This window comes from Microcaecilia unicolor, chromosome 8 (assembly GCF_901765095.1).
Source record: "Microcaecilia unicolor chromosome 8, aMicUni1.1, whole genome shotgun sequence".
NCBI classification, from domain to species: Eukaryota; Metazoa; Chordata; class Amphibia; order Gymnophiona; family Siphonopidae; genus Microcaecilia; species Microcaecilia unicolor.
The window spans coordinates 87239053-87258776 of record NC_044038.1 but is presented as its reverse complement, the minus strand read 5'-3'; the positions used below and the strand labels follow the sequence as shown (position 1 = coordinate 87258776).

The following is a 19724-nucleotide window of genomic DNA, read 5'->3' as shown; positions in this document are numbered from 1 at the left end:
GGGCCAGGAGTCGTAGTGCACTGGTCCCCCTCACATGCCAGGACACCAACCGGGCACCCTAGGGGGCACTTTTACAAAAACAAAAAAAAAGGTAAAAGAGCTCCCAGGTGCATAGCACCCTTCCCTTGTGTGTTGAGCCCCCCAAATCCCCCTCAAAACCCACTGTCCACAGGTCTACACCATTACTATAGCCCTAAGGGGTGAAGGGGGGCACCTACATGTGGGTACAGTGGGTTTGGGGGGCGGTTTGGAGGGCTCCCATTTACTAGCACAAGTGTAACAGGTGGGTGGGGAGATGGGCCTGGGTCCACCTGCCTGAAGTCCACTGCACCCCCTAATAACTGCTCCAGTGACCTGCATACTGCTGCCAGGGAGGTGGGTATGACATTTGAGGGTGAAAATAAAAAGTTGTGAAACGGCATATTTTGTGGGGGGAGGGGGTTTGTGACCACTGGGGGAGTCAGGGGAGGTCATCCCCGATTCCCTCCAGTGGTCATCTGGTCATTTAGGGCACTTTTTGGGGCCTTATTCGTGGAAAAACAGGGTCCAGGAAAAGTGCCCTAAATTCTCCCTAAAAACGCACATTTTTTTTTCCATTATCGGCGAAACCACGCCCCAGTTCCGCCTTCACCACGCCTCCATCAACTTTGTCCACATCCGCAACGGAGTGCAGTTGAAAACGTCCAAATTCGGCTTTCAATTATACCGCTTTATTCGTTTTTGTGAGATAAACGTCTATTTCCCGATTTGGGTCACAGTCCAGCTTATAATCGAAAGACAAAAACGCCTATATTGCGACCTAAATTGGGAGATAGGCGTTTATCTCCCAAAAACGAATAACGCGGTATAATCGAAAGCCAAACTTGGACGTTTTCAACTGCACTCCATCGCGGAAGCGTACAAAGTTGATGGGGGCGTGTCGGAGGCGTGGTGAAGGCGGGACTGGGGTGTGGTTATCACCCGAACAGAGATGGGCGCCTTTCGCCAATAATGGAAAAAAAGTATGCGTTTGTAGCTAGAATTTAGGGCACTTTTCCTGGACCCTGTTTTTTCATGAATAAGGCCCCAAAAAGTGCCCTAAATGACCAGAATACCACCAGAGGGAATCGGGGATGACCTCCCCTGACTCCCCCAGTGGTCACTAACCCCCTCCCACCACAAAAAATGATGTTTCACAACTTTTTATTTTCACCCTCAAATGTCATACCCACCTCCCTGGCAGCAGTATGCAGGTCCCTGGAGCAGTTGTTAGGGGGTGCAGTGGACTTCAGGCAGGTGGACCCAGGCCCATCCCCCCCCTACCTGTTACAATTGTGCTGCTTAATGCTTAGTCGTCCAACCCCCCCAAACCCACTGTACCCACATGTAGGTGCCCCCCTTCACCCCTTAGGGCTATAGTAATGGTGTAGACTTGTGGGCAGTGGGTTTTGAGGGGGTTTGGGGGGCTCAACACACAAGGGAAGGGTGCTATGCACCTGGGAGCTCTTTTACCTTTTTTTTTGTTTTTGTAAAAGTGCCCCCTAGGGTGCCCGGTTGGTGTCCTGGCATGTGAGGGGGACCAGTGCACTACGACTCCTGGCCCCTCCCACGAACAAATGCCTTGCATTTATTCGTTTTTGAGCTGGGCTTTTCATTTTCCATTATCACTGAAAAACAAAAACGCCCAGCTCACAAATTGTCGAATAAAACATGGACGTCTAATTTTTTCAAAAATACGGTTTGGTCCACCCCTTCACGGACCCGTTCTCGGAGATAAACGCCCATGGAGATAGACGTTTTCGTTCAATTATGCCCCTCTATATAGGCATTTTTCTATTTTGATTATTAGCTGGTAAGTATTTTTGATATGATTTTTGAACAGTATATAAGGTCATCCATCCATGCAAGTAACTTTTAAGTTATGGTGAGGTTTTCACTTTCATGAACACTTTTCACATCTTCTATATACACATATATACATTTTTTTCTTTTTTCTTTTATTATATTTTTTTCACACATAATTTCAATGATCCCTCTTTTTTCAACTTCAATATGATATAAGATTTCACCACTCATGCACTGCATCTTATTTACATATGGTTTCAATTATATGTAATATTTTCTAATCAATTCTACACATTATTTTAGTGATTCTACAGTTAGTTGTCTTTTTAAATTCACATTATAATATCATTTAGATCATTATACATGCAGGTGGTTTTTGAAGCAACATTTTTTAAAATCCAAACCGGAAATGGGGTATTTAAGGATGTGTTTGCATTTGCAACGGTTTTTCCAGCCTTTGTTAGCAGGCTATTCATTGTCTATCTGACGTCATCCAGTGAGTATTCCTTCTCCCCCCCCCCCCTTTTTTTGTATAGTTTTAAATGATGGTTTTTATTTAAGATCGTATCACTGTAGAAGTTATTTTCAGTAGTATGGGAGAATAAGACCATTTGTTTGTTAGATATTAGGAGGAACAGGGGTGATATGATACAGACGTTCAAATACTTGAAAGGTATTAATCCGCAAAAAAAATCTTTTCTGGAGATGGGAAGGCGGTAGAACGAGAAGACATGAAATGAGATTGAAGGGGGGCAGACTCAAAAAAGATGTCAGGAAGTATTTTTTCACGGAGAGGGTGGTGGATGCTTGGAATGCCCTCCCGCGGGAGGTGGTGGAGATGAAAACGATAACGGAGTTCAAACATGCGTGGGATGTGCATAAAGGAATCCTGTGCAGTAGGAATGGATCCTCAGAAGCTTAGCCAAAATTGGGTGGCGGAGCAGGTGGGGGAAGAGAGGTTGGTAGTTGGGAGGCGAGGATAGTGGAGGGCAGACTTATACGGTCTGTGCCAGAGCCGGAGATGGGAGGCGGGACTGGTGGTTGGGAGGCGGGAAATACTGCTGGGCAGACTTGTACGGTCTGGGCCCTGAAAAAGGCAGGTACAAATCAAGGTAAGGTATACACATATGAGTATATCTTGTTGGGCAGACTGGATGGACCGTGCAGGTCTTTTTCTGCCGTCATCTACTATGTTACTATGAGGCTTATTTTCAAAGCACTTAGCCTCCCAAAGTTCCATAGAAACCTATGGAACTTAGCCTCCCAAAATGCTTTGAAAATATGCCTCAAGTTAGTTAGCCCTTTTTCTACCTAAGTTGTCAGTACAATGAGCTAAAAGCTGTCTGCATGTATCGGAATGCTTACTTAATGCTGCTCATGGATGTCTTCACATTTCTAATAGAGTTTGAGCCAGCACACCTCAGGCAATTTCAAGGGGCAATTTGTTTTGTAATAGTCAGCTGTTTCTCAGCAGGAGCCCCCTGTCCTTTACAATGAATTGTGTGGCAATGTGATTTACCATAGTTAGCTGCCTCTCAGCAGGAGCCCCTTGCTGTTAGCAATGAATTGTATACACATCACTCTCTGATGTTGTTTGCTCCTACTACAGGGATTAAGATCAGCACCTCTATATATTTTTTGCAGCACATGATTTTTTTTAGACACATTATGATTAAATCTCTGGATGTAGACTCATATACAGATGCTTTAGCAAGCACATGCTAGGTTATTTTGAACGTGACGTTTGATTTGCATTTATCAAAGATGATTCACAATTGACAGTTCTGAGAACTTGTTAGAGCATCATTGTATACTATATATGGAGGGGCATAATTGAATGAAAACGCCTATCTCCATGGGCGTTTATCTCCGAGAACGGGTCCGTGAAGGGGCGGACCGAACCGTATTTTGGGAAAAAATAGACGCCCATGTTTTATTCAACAATGTGTGAGCTGGGCGTTTTTGTTTTTCAGCGATAATGGAAAATGAAAGCGCCCAGCTCAAAAACGAATAAATCCAAGACATTTATTCGTGGGAGGGGCCAGGATTCGTAGTGCACTGGTCCCCCTCACATGCCAGGACATCAACCGGGCACCCTAGGGGGCACTTTTACAAAACCAAAAAAACAGGTAAAAGAGCTCCCAGGTGCATAGCACCCTTCCCTTGTGTGTTGAGCCCCCCAAATCCCCCTCAAAACCCACTGCCCACAAGTCTACACCATTACTATAGCCCTAAGGGGTGAAGGGGGGCACCTACATGTGGGTACAGTGGGTTTGGGGGGGTTGGACGACTAATAAGCATTAAGCAGCACAATTGTAACAGGTAGGGGGGATGGGCCTGGGTCCACCTGCCTGAAGTCCACTGCACCCCCTAACAACTCCTCCAGTGACCTGCATACTGCTGCCAGGGAGCTGGGTATGACATTTGAGGGTGAAAATAAAAAGTTGTGAAACATCATTTTTTTGTGGTGGGAGGGGGTTAGTGACCACTGGGGGAGTCAGGGGAGGTCATCCCCGATTCCCTCCAGTGGTCATCTGGTCATTTAGGGCACTTTTTGGGGCCTTATTCGTGAAAAAACAGGGTCCAGGAAAAGTGTCCTAAATTCTAGCTAAAAACGCATACTTTTTTCCCATTATCAGTGAAATGCGCCCATCTTTGTTCGGCAGATAACCACGCCCCAGTTCCGCCTTCACCACACCTCTGACACGCCCCCATAAACTTTGTCCGCATCCGCGACGGAGTGCAGTTGAAAACGTCCAAAAATCGGCTTTCGATTATACCGCTTTATTCGTTTTTGTGAGATAAACGTCCATCTCCCGATTTAGGTCGGAACTTGGGCGTTTTTCTCGTTCGATTATAAGCAGGATAGTTTACACATTTGTTGTTGGTATTATAATGACGATTCAATCATTTTTAAAGACCATCATTCACATCACTTATATATTATATTGCACATTAGTCCATAATATATTAGTTTTTCTCATACATTTGCTTTCACTTCATTATTATTTTATTATTATTTTTTCATTATTGTTTTATTACTTTTTTATTATTACTATTTTATCACTTTTCAAAAAGAATTCCATTATTTATTTATTATTCATTCATTTATTTTTATTTTGCATTTTGTATTTTTTACTCATCCAGGGATTTTCTATTTTATGCTGCTCATGCTGGTTTTTTATGAAGAAGATTCCTTATATTCTTGTTTTGACATATAATTTGATAGTAAGTATTTTACATCTATTTGTTTGGCATTTCTTTATTATTATTTTTATTATTTTTTTATTATTCTGATTTTCTGAGCTGTTGTTTTACTATTCCTGGATGTTTGAGATAATTATGGGTGCTCTATATATTTGTTCCTTTTTCAGCCGATCTTATTTAAGAAAGATACAGACTAGGTAGGTGTCCTCAATTTTTTGGTTTTTTCCTAATGGTTTTGTTGTTTTTTTAATATTTTTATGTTTGTGCCCTTCTTTTACTGGTATTTTGGAATGTATATGTAGTACATATGTTCTTATCCTGTTGGTTTTTGGCAGATTTATATATTTTATGCATTTTCTTATATATTCTTATATTATATGTTCAAATATTAATTTGATGTCTAATGTCATTTTAGATGTTCACTGTATATTTTGTATGCATATGTATATGTATCTCTATATTAATTAATGTCCAATATTATTTTATAAAATTTTGAATTAAAAAAGCACTTTTAGTGTTTATAAGTCATGTCTATGTTTTACACGAACAGTATAATTCATGTTTTATATTTTATATATATTTTATGTTTTATAATTTCACATATTTCTAATTTTATATGTTTGTTATTTATTATAGGCCCTGACGCAGCCCTATTGTTGGGCGAAACACGGCCTGTGTCGGGCATTTGTTTCATACACGGTATCCTCAATAAAGTCTTTTTGGATATTATACTGATCTGCTGGTTTATTTTCCACGTTGGATTTTGCAGATCGTTTGCCTTGTTGCTTTCTGAGACTGGATGGACCGTACAGGTCTTTCTCTGCTGTCATCTACTATGTTACTATCCAGCTCATTTTTGAAAGTGATCTCTAGCCATCTTCTGACACAAATCGGAAGATGGCCAGCGATGTCCTGAACCCGGCCAAATCGGTATAATCGAAAGCCGATTTTGGCCAGGTTCAACTGCTTTCCATCGCGGAGCCGGCGAAACATGAAGGGGGTGTGTCAGTAGGGTAGTGAAGGCGGGACGGGGGCAGGACGGGGGCGTTCTCACAAGATGGCTGGCTTCGCCCAATAATGGAAAAAAAAGCCAGGCTTGTAGAGCATTTCGCCGGCTGTACTTGGTCCCTTTTTTTTCATGACCAAGCTTCAAAAAGGAGTCCCAACTCACCAAATGACCACCAGAGGGAATTGGGGATGACCTCCCCTTACTCCCCCAGTGGTCACCAACTCCCTCCCATCCCAAAAAAAATTTTAAAAACATTTTTTTGCCAGCCTCTATGCCAGCCTGAAATGTCATACCCAGCTCCATGACAGCAGTATGCAGGTCCCTGGAGCAGTTTTAGTGGGTGCTGTGCATTTCAGGCAGGCAGACCCAGGCCCATCCCCCCCTACCTGTTACACTTGTGGTGGTAAATGGGAGCCCTCCAACCCCTCCCCCCAAAACCCACTGTACCCACATGTAGGTGCCCCCCTTCACCCATAAGGGCTATGGTAATGGTGTAGAGTTGTGGGGAGTGGGTTCTGGGGGGGATTTGGGGGGCTCAGCAACCAGGGTAAGGGAGCTATGCACCTCGGAGCTATTTTTATTTATTTTTTTAATTTTTAGAAGTGCCCCCTAGGGTACCCGGTTGGTGTCCTGGCATGTCAGGGGGACCAGTGCACTACAAATGCTGGCTCCTCCCATGACCAAATGCCTTGGATTTGGCCGGGTTTGAGATCGCCAGCATTATTTTCCATTATGGCCGAAAACCGATGCCAGCCATCTCAAACCCTGCGAACTCTGACATTTGGTCGGGCCCAACCGTATTAGCGAGAAAAAAAAGCTGTTTGGCCGGTGCCGTTCGATTATGCCCCTCCATGTTACTATGTTCCTGCAGTGACTTCAGAAAAAGCTCCCAGGTACATAGCTCCCTTACCTTGTGTTCTGAGCCCCCCCCCCAAAACCCACTACCCACAACTATGCACCACTACCATAGCCCTTACGGGTGAAGGGGGCACCTAGATGTGGGTACAGTGGGCTTGTAGTGGGTTTTGGAGGGCTCACATTTACCACCACAAACGTAACAGGTATGGGGGGATGGGCCTGGGTCTGCCTGCCTGAAGTGCACAACACCCACTAAAACTGCTCCAGGGACCTGCATACTGCTGCGATGGACCTGAGTATGACATTTGAGGCTGGCATAAAGGCTCGCACAAAATATTTTTAAAGTTCTTTTTTGAGGGTGGGAGGGGGTTAGTGACCACTGGGGGTGTAAGGGGAGGTCATCCCCGATTCCCTCCAGTGGTCATCTGGTCAGTTCGGGCACCTTTTTATACCTTGGTCGTAAGAAAAGCTGGACCAGGTAAAGTCGTCCAAATGCTCATCAGGGACGCCCTTTTTTTCGATTATGGGTCGAGGACGCTCATGTGTTAGGCACGCCCAAGTCCTGCCTTTGCTATGCCTCCATCACGGCCCCAGGAACTTTGGTCATCCCCACAATGGAAAGCAGTAGGGGACGCCCTAAATCGGCTTTCAATTATGCCGATTTGGGTGACCCTGTGAGAAGGACGCCCATCTTCCGATTTGTGTCGAAAGATGGGCATCCTTGTCTTTCGAAAATGCCTGACCGTGTACTCCAGTGGTTCCCAAACCTGGTCATGTAGGCACTCTAGCCAGCCAGGCTTTCGGGATATCCATAATGAATATTCATTGGACTTGGTACCTCATACCGTAAGGACTCTATGTCCTCATCATTGGTGCTACAAAATTCAAGGGACCTGCAGTGTAAAAAGCCTAAGAAGCATCACCATTGTTCTCCCTCCAAGCACTCTGCCCACACCTCTCCTGCATTGACGTCCTCGATGCACAGGAAACGTCCATGCCGCAGTGACTGCTCTTCTTCTCTTTGACTCATCTCTCATCAAGAGCCTTCAAGATCTCCTACACCTGTAAAGGCTATAACTCAGGCTGCATCCACACTGCTTACTCAACTGAAACCGACGCCTACTCTTCATGACGAAATCTGGACCATGCTCAAGGAAGAGCTTTCAGGGCTCTATACAGGCTTATAGGGTGCTTGCACCAGCCTCAGCCCAGCCCAGCTCATTGATACATCAGAGAGACAGTCACAGAAGAGATCCTGCACACTGGCTCAGCATTGACCATCCAATGTGGCACAAAGCTGACCGACACATTGTTGACATCGGCAGAGGAACTTTCTCAAACTTTGGAGACTCAGCAGCCTTGATGCACCTCGACATAGTCAACGCTCTAGTCGACACTCTCTTCCACGTACTTCTCATAAACAGTACTTTGAAGAATTGGACTCAGACCTTTCCTGGGAGACAAATCAGGACCTCTCAGATGGGGAGTCCTATGGCATTCCATCTGATCCATCTCTGAGAGATGTAGATCTTCTCCAGAAAATAAATCTTGTCCTGGCTTTTTCTGTGAAATGGCTCAAGCAATCCCTTTCAAATTGGAAATGGAGTAAGAACATCGTTCAGAACTTTATGAGGTTCTAGATTATAACTCTCTTCCTAGAGAGGGAATCAGTGTTCCACTTCATGTAATTATGAAAATACTCAACTTAAAAATTTATTTATTTAGAACATTTATAACCTGCAAATCTGTAAAGCTCATGGCAGTTTACAATAAATACATTCACAGAGATAAAATGACATGGCACTATAAAAACAGAGACCACCACATAAAACACCACATCAAGGAATCCTCACACAGTTAGCAAACTAACATTAACTACATATTACACACACATTTACCTGCTGCCTAAATCTATGTGGTTCCTTGTACAGCTCTCTCCTTGACTGTCTCAAGTATATACACCTTTCTGTCTTCCACTATCACATACTGACACATGCACTCCACACCCCAACTCTCACACATTTACACCTCATTCCCCTTCTCCTAACACAAACTCTTCCAAACTTTCTCTCATATATATACACATCTTGCTGATCTCTGCACACCACAGTGCTCAACTGGTCCTTCCTCACACATTTACCACTCCTCCTTCCCTGGTCTCTCTTCTTTCTACCCTCTTCATTCTCTGCTCTCTTTTCTCCATCCCTGCCTTCTTCCTTCTCTCTTCTCTATCATCCATATCTTCAATTCTTCTCCATTATATCCACCTTCAGCAGCTTCATCATCTCTCTGTCCTCCACCTCTCCATTTTATCTCCCTCCCTCACCCTTTTCTCTTCTTTCTTTCTCCACCTTTCTCTTTTCTCAATTATTTTTCCTCCACTGCTCCTGACTACCAAATCTCTCTTGAATAAGTGGCAGCAGTGTGGGTCACAGCAGGGGTGTATCTGAGGTTCGGCAGTAGGGGGGGCAGGGGCTAGAGTGAGGGGGCACATTATAGCCCCCCCGGCTGCCGCCCCCCCTACCGCCGTTAACCCTCCCCCGCCTACCGCCGTCAACCCTTTCCCTGCCTACAGCCGTCACCTACCCCCGAGGTCCGCTTCCTCCTGCCGGTTTTTTAAAATATTACTTCAGCTGGCGGGGGACCCCAACCCCTGCCAGTCCAGCCGAGGTCTTCTTTAACTTCTTCATCCTCGTGCTGTGAAAGCTGCATCCTTCCAGTTGGACGGAGTCTGACGTCGCAGCACGTTGTACGTGCAGGACGTCAATGTGCTGCAACATCAGACTCCATCCAACTGGAAGGATGCAGCTTTCACAGCATGAGGATGAAGAAGTTAAAGAAGACCTCAGCTGGGCTGGCGGGGGTTGGGGTCCCCCGCCAGCTGAAGTAATATTTTAAAAAACCGGCAGGAGGAAGCGGACCTCGGGGGTAGGTGACGGCAGTAGGCGGGGAAAGGGTTGATGGCGGTAGGCGGGGGAGGGTTAACGGTGGTTGGGGGGTCCAGGGCGAAATCTGCGGGGGCCCAGGCCCCTGTGGCCCCATGCAGATATGCCCCTGGGTCACAGTGCCTCCAAAAAACTACATTGCTTGTCCCTGCTCCCTGCCTCCTCTCCGAATCTCTGTGGTACACCTGGTCAGAAAGTAACATAGTAACATAGCAGATGACGGCAGAAAAAGACCTGCATGGTCCATCCAGTCTGCCCAACAAGATAAACTCATATGTGCTACTTTTTGTGTATACCTTACCTTGATTTGTACTTGTCCTTTTCAGGGCACAATCTGCCCAGCACTATCCCCGCCTCCCAACCACCAGCCCCTCCTCCCACCACCGGCTCTGGCACAGACCGTATAAGTCTGCCCAGCACTATCCCCGCCTCCCAACCACCAGCCCCTCCTCCCACCACCGGCTCTGGCACAGACTGTGTAAATCTGCCCAGCACTATCCCCGCCTCCGGCTCTGCCACCCAATCCTTGGCCCATGTTGCTGTCACTGCTTAGAGGCTGGGAGGCACAAACTAGCTTGACTACCCTGGAATCTATACCAGCATGTTAACCCTGTCCCAATGCATTCATTCCCTGAGCACCAGGCTGGTATGGAGGTTAGGAAGTGTTCTCTGGGGCAATAGGAGTAAGCATCAGAAAAGATGCTGGTACTTAGTATACCATATTCCACCTGAAAAAAAGCTTTTCATAATAGCTCTCCAAGCACGCAAGAGGGATTAATACTGTTTTATTTTTGACCTAGTGTTAAAATTATTTTTTTTTCATAATGTGAGAGTTTGGCCTACTTCTTGGGAAATATCGATGTAGCTCAAGTGATCTAGATTGTGGAGATGATTTTTATCCATGTCTTTTTGAAACAAAAAATATTTGTATCCCCATGCATTATGGCATTTATAGCCCCCATTTATGCCAGTGAAAATTAGCTCTGCTAGTCAGATTCTAAAACATATTAACTCCATTTTTTTTATCAGATTCCCCCAAGAACACTTCAGCCTCTGTTGTTGGGAATTCAACCATAGAGGAAGGTGACTTTGTGCAACTGATATGTTCTAGCCATAGTAATCCTGCAGTAACAAACTACAGTTGGTACCAGGGTATACAGAAGGACATTCTTCAGCACCGTGGACAGCAAATAACCCTTCAGATCCTGACCTGGGACAGTGGCCCCTATTACTGCACAGCCCATAACGCACTGGGGATGGACATGTCTCCTCCATTACATCTAAATGTGTCCTGTGAGTGCTATTATTCTTTAAATCAATTATCTAAACACAAATTGTTGATGTGTAAAGAAAATCTGTAGAAAAACAGTTTTAATAACTTTATAATTTGTAACTGTGGGGCCAATATTCTAAAAAAAATGTCTGGTTAATATCAGAGTTAATTAGATAAATCTTAACTTTAGAATATGCCAACACAATCATTGGCTAACTTTTTTCTGGACAACTCAATTTCTGGCCAGAAATTATTTGATTAAATAAAAGGGAAATTGGAGGTGGTTTAAAACTTTGGTGCTGGTATTCAGCACCATCTTGTTAACTAGTTAAGTTTGGTTGGGACAAATAGCCATTCTGAAGTTAACCATATATGGATATCTGGTTACCTATAAATAGTTAGATCCTGATAGGATATCTGATCCTGTGCTTCCACAAGGGAAACAGAATGGGATTGCTGTACTACCTGGCAGTGTTTTTTTTCAACTACATTCAAAGCAGTTCATGTAGTATATACATGCAACTATTTGTATCTGGGGCAATGGAGGGTTAAGTGACTTGCCCAGAGTCACAAGGAGCTCTAGTGGGAATTGAACCCAGTTCCCCAGGATCAAATTCCTGACCACTAGCTACTCTTCCACTCTGAAAAACAAACAGTAAATGTTGGATTATTCTGTAAAAATACTGATTGCTACATTTCCCATCATGGCTGTTCAATAGAACAGGAAAAGGCTTGATCCATTCAACAGAATTTTTTTTTGGGGGGGGGATGGGATTTGGCATCTGTTATGTAGGATACAATAGTGGATTGTTTCATTCAATTCAATTCAGATCTTATATACCTCTAATATCCCCTGTTTAAGGTTCACTGCGGTTTACATCATCAGTGGGACAGAAGTTCATACAATATTATAAGTAGGTCATTGAGGTGAATACAATCTTGTTGGTTAAGTACAATGTTATATATCTCTATAGGGTATGAGTATGGTAGGTATTACATTTGATAGTTCTGTGGTTCGTCAGGGGCCTGAAGAGTGATGATTGTTATATAGCATTATCATGTCAGAGTATTTCTCACAATGTATTTTGTAGAATATTTAACTAATTAATTACATTTATATTTTGCCTTTCTATAAAACACTTAAAGTGGAGAATAATATAAACTACAAAATGCAAAATAAATATCATTACCAACAAGTCAAACTTTAAATCCTGATGAACTATGCATTATTTTACATGTAATTTTTCTCTAGATGCTCCTAAGGGAACTCACCTTGTTGCTCCAGGAAAGGATCAGATTCATGAGGGAGATCCCTTGGTGTTAAGGTGCAAGAGCAACAGCAGTAACCCAGCAGTGACTCACTACACCTGGTACAAGGATGGAAATCTGATAGTGAATGAATCACAGCAGATCTTAAAGATCCAGTCAGTGAGACCACAAGATGTTGGGGTGTACTACTGTGCTACCCATAATGCAATAGGGAATGCATCTTCTACACCTGTCATCATCAACATTATTGGTGAGTATTTTAACATGGTCTAATCACCTCTCCTAGACTTTAAGATTTACTGTTGCAAAACATGATGACTAAGGATTCTAAGGACTGGAATTTCCCATGATCCTGTAGTAGTTGATGTGGAGGGGCATAATCGAAAGGGGCGTCCAAGTTTTCCCGAGGACGTCCTCACAGGATGTCCCGGCGAAGGGGTGGGAAAACCTGTATTATCAAAACAAGATGGGCGTCCATCTTTTGTTTCGATAATATGGTCGGGGACGCCCAAATCTTGACATTTAGGTCGTCCTTAGACTTGGTCATTTCTGATTTTCAGCGATAATGGAAACTAAGGACGCCCATCTCAGAAACGACCAAATGCAAGCCCTTTGGTCATGGGAGGAGCCAGCATTCGTAGTGCACTGGTCCCCCTAACATGCCAGGACATCAACCGGGCACCCTAGGGGGCACTGCAGTGGGTACAGTGCACCACTACCATAGCCCTTACGGGTGAAGGGGGCACCTACATGTGGGTACAGTGGGTTTGTGGTGGGTTTTGGAGGGCTCATATTTACCACCATATGTGTAACAGGTGGGGGATGGTCCTGGGTCCGCCTGCCTGAAATGCACTGCACCCACTAAAACTGCACAATTCCCAATTCCCTCTGGTGGTCATCTGGTCAGTTCAGGCACCTTTTCGTGGCTTGGTCATAACAAAAAAAGGACCAAGTAAAGTTGTCCAAGTGTTAGTCAGGGACGCCATTTTTTTTGATTATGGGTCGAGGACGCCCATGTGTTAGGCATGCCCAAGTCCCGCCTTCACTACACCTCTGACATGCCCCCGGGAACTTTGGTCATCCCCATGACGGAAAGCAGTTGGGGACGCCCAAAATCGGCTTTTAATTATGCCAATTTGGGCGACCCTGTGAGAAGGACGCCCATCTTCTGATTTGTGTCGAAAGATAAGCGTCCTTCTCTTTTGAAAATAAGCCTGTTAGAGGCCCTTTTACTAAAGCGTTGCCATGTGACAATGGGCTTGCCATGTTGCAACCCAGAACTACCGCCGGCCCAATGCGTCCGCTGGCGGTAGTTCTACCTCAAGTGCATGCTATTTCAGGCACTACAGAAAATAATTCTGTAAGTTCTAGCATGGCAGTAACCCAGCGGTACTCAGATAGTGCCGTGTGCTGCCTGGTTACCACTGGGCTACCGCGGGAGCCCTTACTGCCACCTCAATGGCCATGCCTCTTTTAAGGTCTTTTTGCCCAGTATGGTAAAAAGGGCCCTGGCTCATGACAAAAATGGCCCTCGCCACTACCACAGGGCTCTTTTTACTACAACTAGGTAAAAGTACCCCTTAATGAATAGACTCTGCTTTGAATATTCTGTGCACTTGGACAAGATAAGCATCAAAGAGCTGATAGTGGGTGATGCTTAAGAAACAAGGTTCTTCTGAAGTATGGCAGCCAGGTGAAGCCATATCACCAAGAGTGACTTCCTCCTCACCCATCATAGACCAATTTCTTGCTGTTTATAAGGAAATCAGAATTATATCGCCATGCATGCATAAGTCATAAAACTAGGACTGGGTCAGCCTGTTCTAGGAGACATAGAACCATCTGTTACCTCAAAAATGTCAAAGTCTACTAGTTCTAGTACTCTTTGGGTTCTTAATACAACTAGTTCCTGTAACTAGAACTTTATAACCTGAATAAATTATGGATTCCACCCTGAGATCACTTTTTGTTAAATGATATGAGAATTTAATCAAATTGGTTTTTAGGGCCAGAATTAATCTAAATGACTATTATATGTTTTTCTCAGCTTTCTCAGTAACATTGTAAGCTCTGTCAAGTAGGGACTTTTTCAATCATGTTTAGTGTATAGCGCTGTGTATATCTAGTAGGGCTATTGAAATGATAAGTAGTAGCATCTTGGCTGGAATTTAACCTTTCCTCTATTATCTACAGCACAGAGATGACACAGAAAGAATGAGGACTATCTAGAGGGATTATCTGTTCTGTACCCTTGCCAAAAATCTTGTAAAATGGAGTAGAGAGCCATTCAGGAAAGTGCTATAATGCTTTTTTGCATATTGTTTAGGAAACAGTGAAGCAATAAAACCAGAAATGGACTACTCTGTAGGACAAGCGATTTGTTACCAGTATTATTAATAAACTGCTCATACACCATTAACAGGGCAATGTACCCACAAACTATTTTAACAAGATGTAAGCAACATTGTATTTTGGGGGACCTTATATTGATCATATATGTTGTTAAACAGGTGCTGAATCTATCAGCAGAGCCTTAATTATTCCATTCTATGAACATCTGTTACTGTTCTTCCAGATGTTCAATGGGAGTTGAACCTGCCTATTGTTCTTGGGGGAGCTGTCGGATCACTGTTTCTTCTTCTCCTGACATTGACGATCTTCATTTCAGTAAGGTGTGGGAAGGTTATGGTCCATTCACTATGCAAATAAGTATTAAGAACTTTGCAAACCTGGGTCATATCAACACTCCATGGAGCTCAGAATCCTGCCTCTGACAGTGGCTAGTGGACAGACTGGGACACAAAGAATAGATTCAGTCCTTGCAGTTCATTACTTGAGATGAGGAGTGTGCAAAGAAAAAAAATTTTGATTTTGTTTTGGTTTATATGTTTTTGTTTTTTATTTGTTTCCTTTCATTTACTTGCAATGAAAAATAAAGAAAAATATTAAAAAAAACAAACAAACAACTATTAAACAGAAAAAAAATCTGGTATGTACCCATGAAAAACAAAATATATCCCTGGGCCCTCTCTCCATAACACATCATTACATTGAAAAGGGGGCAAGAGCAATCCCCAGGTTCTCCTGCCTGCCAGTGCCTGTTCCAGAATAGGCCTAACTGACTTGATGCTGGCATCATTTTCAATGTTTGCCTTGCAAGAATATAGTGGCAGCTGACCAAGAGAATAAGTGACATGATAGCAATGTCAGATTCAGAAAGGGAGATAAGGGGCTGTAAAGAATAGGATCAGTTGTTCTCCAATGCCATCTGGATTTACTTAACTCAGACCAGAAGATGGCCTCATTGATTTTACCTCTAGTAGATATGAGATTGAATGGCTTGTGTTTGTTTAAGATCGACGTACAGAGATCAATAGTAAAATCAAGTTGGAAGTGATCTGACCATGATATCAGCTTCAAATCAAATGAGCTGATCAATCCAGTAGGATAGGAGGACATGAAGTTTAACATGTGGCCTTGTTCATGAGTATCACCCTTTGAAAAAATAGTTAACTCGCAGTCCTTCAGGAATAATTTGAAATTGTGGACATTGATGTTCACATCATTTAGCAAGTGTAGATTTAGAATTCCCAAGAGGATGACCTTGGAGAATTGGGACATGGAAGAGGAAACGATCTCAAGGAGTGTCGGTTCAGCTTTGGACCAAGTCCCAGGCACATGGTAAATAAGGAGTAGTGCGATTTGACTTGCCTCCTTTGAATCATCATAGAATTTGCATAGCATGAATTCTAGTACAGGGAAGACCCCTCAACTAACTAAAGAAACATGGAAGAATCTCTTAAAAATTGTCAGGTTCTCAGGTTCAGAGCCCGCAGGGCTGGGCTCTGGAGCAAACGTGAGCCCTTGGGCTGCTGACGAGGAGCAACAGCAGCAGGCAAAACCCACCAACCAACGCTGGGCAAGCACACCGGCACCGGCCAGGACTACAGGCACCGCCCAGCGAGCCAGAACACACGGACTGGAATCCCCCGGACTGGAGGACACAGGACTGGAACACACACCGGACCGGAACACACTGGACTGGAGCACACTGGACTGGTCCATACAGCTTCACCTGCGCTTGGCCACTACCCCCCCAAGGGTTGAGCCCTTGGGTTCGAGTGGCCGGCAGGACTTACCGGATACCTGATGACACAGGGACCAGGACTGGAAACAGAAGTACTCCTAAACCTAAACTGACCTAAGTGCTCCCAAGCCCTAAACCAACAGAAGTGTTCTTAACAGTACTAACAAAAGGACTTCCTAAGCCCTATACTAACAGAAGTACTAATAGCACCACACTCACAAAAGGACTTCCAAAGCCCTTCACTACTAGAAGTACTACTAATAGAGACACACAGGTAAGCAGGGGAGCTACAGGGAGAGAGCAGGGAACCTAAACACAACAACTCACACAGGTGCTCCTAACAACCCCAAAACCTGAAGTACTACTATCAGCAACGAAAGAGAAAGCAGGGGAGCTACAAGGGAAAAGCAGGGAAACTACACACCTATGCAGAATAGGTGCCTCCTAAGCACTACACTAACAAGCTAAACACAAAACTAACAAGCTTCCTAAGCACTACTCTAGCAAGCTAGCTACAAAACTAACAAGGTGCTTCCTAAGCACTACTCTGGCAAGCTAGACACAAAACTAGCAAGGTGCTTCCTAAGCACCACTCTGGCAAGCTAGACATAAAACTAACAAGGTGCTTCCCAAGCACCAAAGGGGAAGCTAACAATGCAGAAAGTGCTCCTCAACACTAAGCACTAACCGGGACCTTCAGCAGACGTTCTAAAGCGCACGCAAACACCAACGTTGCAAAAGGCCCTGAAGGAAAGAACACCACTTCCTTATCAAGGCCTTCCCAGATGATGTCACACTCCCTAGACCCAGGCAACAGCACACTGACCAGAGAGGCCCAACCCACACCAATGCAGTCCCGTGAAGCACTTGAAGCCAGTACACCCAGAAAGGGAGCAGGGCAACTCAGGCAACACCCACAGCTGCAGTGAAGTGAGACAATTAGAGTCATGCTGCTGGAAGCTGCCAGCACAGAGAGAGAGAGAGCCAGCTCAGAAAGGACAGACAAAAGAAACAGAAGCCAGCAAAGCTGACCACCAGGAAAAAGGTAAGTTTGAGAGGGGTTATGACCACAATCATAACAAAAATAAGTGCAAGTCCGCCACATTTTTTATCCTGTCTTGGAGAATGAAGAATGTCATATCCAGGAGGGCATAAGTGAGGTAATATTAGGCTGTTGACCTCTGTAAGCCATGTTTCTGAGATAAATAAGAAGCCCAGATTTGAAGAATCCAGAAGATCGCTGAGTATGAGAATCTTGTTCCCTACCAACTTGGTGTTGATATAAGTGGTGGGGACGGGAGTGAGTGGAGGCTTTGATTCTAAGGAGGGGATATGTTTCGTTAGGTTCAGAAGAAAGTGAGTTTTTTAGATTGTCGATAGTGTTGAAGTGCAGATTGACTATAGTTTGTTTTGGACCTTTGGTTTTGGCCTGTGACCGTGTTGGTGTTCTGAAGGTATATATTGGTGGTGTCTAGTGAGCATCTGTCGCTAAGGTTAGGGTGTTTCCTAATCCAGGGTTTTCTAGAGGGATTATAGATCACAGGGATAGGCCTATGCCCTCACCTATCTTGTAAGTTGCCACCCAAGATGCCCAATAGGATTAAGCAAAGTAATGTGAGCCACTGCATGATGGTAATTTTTGAGCTGATGTAGTAGGTAATTTTTGAGCTGATGTGGTAGGTCAGATCAGTGTAATAGGAAGAGGATAAGGTCTCTGGGGTCAGTAAATAAACCATAAGTGGCTTGCAAAAGTCCACCCTGAGATGCTGTTGCTGGCCAAATCTGTAGGTGGGGCTAGAACTGCACCATCACCAACGGTCTCTGTTGAGGGAGTCGTTGATGGTGAGTGAGGTCTCAGTGTCTCAGGAGCTCCCAGAAAGGAGTGCCCAGACTGGGTGCAAGCGGCCATAAAATAAGCATTGGCCTTGCCTCAAACAGTCTCAGGAAAGATTCCTGTGGGTAGTCTCATGAGGGATAGATTCGTGCAGGCCTGTCTTTGGTTTTCCTTGTAGGGGGAGAAGCTAACAACAACAACAACAAAAAGGGGGAAGCAGGATGAGCCGGGCCTCAAATTCCCACTCCTGTGAACTGCCTAGGGTAGAACAGACTCCTGTTCTCCTCTAGATAGCCCAGTGGATCCCTCTTTCCTGGGCTCAATCATATGTCTCCAGTGTTGCTTTGAAAACTCACCAGGATCATCGCTGGAGAAACTACAGAGCCCTCGGTGCGTGTCGATCCATACATCGCCTTGAATCAACCCAGCAAGGCACCACAGAGGACCGATGTGGAAATCACCTGTGATAGAACAGGTTGGTCTTTTTAATTTTCCAGTTAGGTTTCTGGAGCCAGCTGGGCTTTTGTTCTATTCATCGGCGGCCCTCTAGCTGGTAGATCAATGCAACCGTGGTGACCTTTCTATGTGCAGGGAGTGGCCGAGAAGTGGTTAGTTCAAAAAATAGAACGCACGTTGCCGTGGGGTTCTCACAATCCTTGCCACTCGCAGCTCTAAAATCAGCGCTGTCTCTGAGCTCCTCCACCTGCCAATACCCCCAACCCCGGCCTTGCCACAGAATGTCTTTCCCTGTATGCCAGATATGGACCTTGCTTCTGTACCACCGGGGGTCTTCCACCATGTGCACCCACGGCTCTGCGGGCCATTCCTCCTTCACTTTCTTGGATCCCTCTCCCGCGCCAAACATTTAGGCACTGGACTTGATGCTTGCTGAATCCAGGTGTAAATGCCGACGCCTAAGTTAGGTGCACTTAGGGCAAATTCTATAAAACTGCATTCAAATCTGCAGAACACCCACAACACTCCCCCTGGCCACACCTCCTTTTCAGATCTGCATAAATCAAATTAGGCGCCATGCTGTATAGAATAGTGCACAGGGAAATGCACGTACAAATTTTTTGGAATGCCAATTAACATCAGTAATTGGTTGTTAGCATCCAATTATCGATGTTCCAGTGCTCGTTATTCAATTTATTTATGCATGCATCTCTGATGCATACGCAAAGTTGGATGCCAATTTTTGAGCTCCATATATAGAATCTGGGAGATATTGTGTATTTGTAAGGGGAGTGTACAAAGGAGAAAAGTAAGGGCAGGACATAAGTGTGGGCTCTCACTTGCATGTGTAGCTTACAGAACATTATACAGTGGGGGAAATAAGTATTTGATCCCTTGCTGATTTTGTAAGTTTGCCCACTGACAAAGACATGAGCAGCCCATAATTGAAGGGTAGGTTATTG

At 44.5% G+C, this 19724-nt stretch overlaps 1 protein-coding gene across 5 annotated transcripts in view; it reads left to right on the top strand.

Moving 5' to 3' along the window:
* LOC115476680 (sialoadhesin-like) overlaps positions 1–19724 on the top strand; it is a 171961-nt gene that overhangs the window by 118462 nt on the left and 33775 nt on the right. For 3 of the 5 annotated variants that reach the window (XM_030213191.1, XM_030213190.1, XM_030213189.1), the window contains exons 5-7: positions 10873–11136; positions 12369–12635; positions 14961–15057. In XM_030213191.1, the coding sequence (XP_030069051.1) occupies positions 10873–11136; positions 12369–12635; positions 14961–15057 (628 nt within the window). The remainder of the gene's footprint in view (positions 1–10872; positions 11137–12368; positions 12636–14960; positions 15058–19724) is intronic. The other 2 variants (XR_003943219.1, XM_030213192.1) reach the window with 2 other exon arrangements.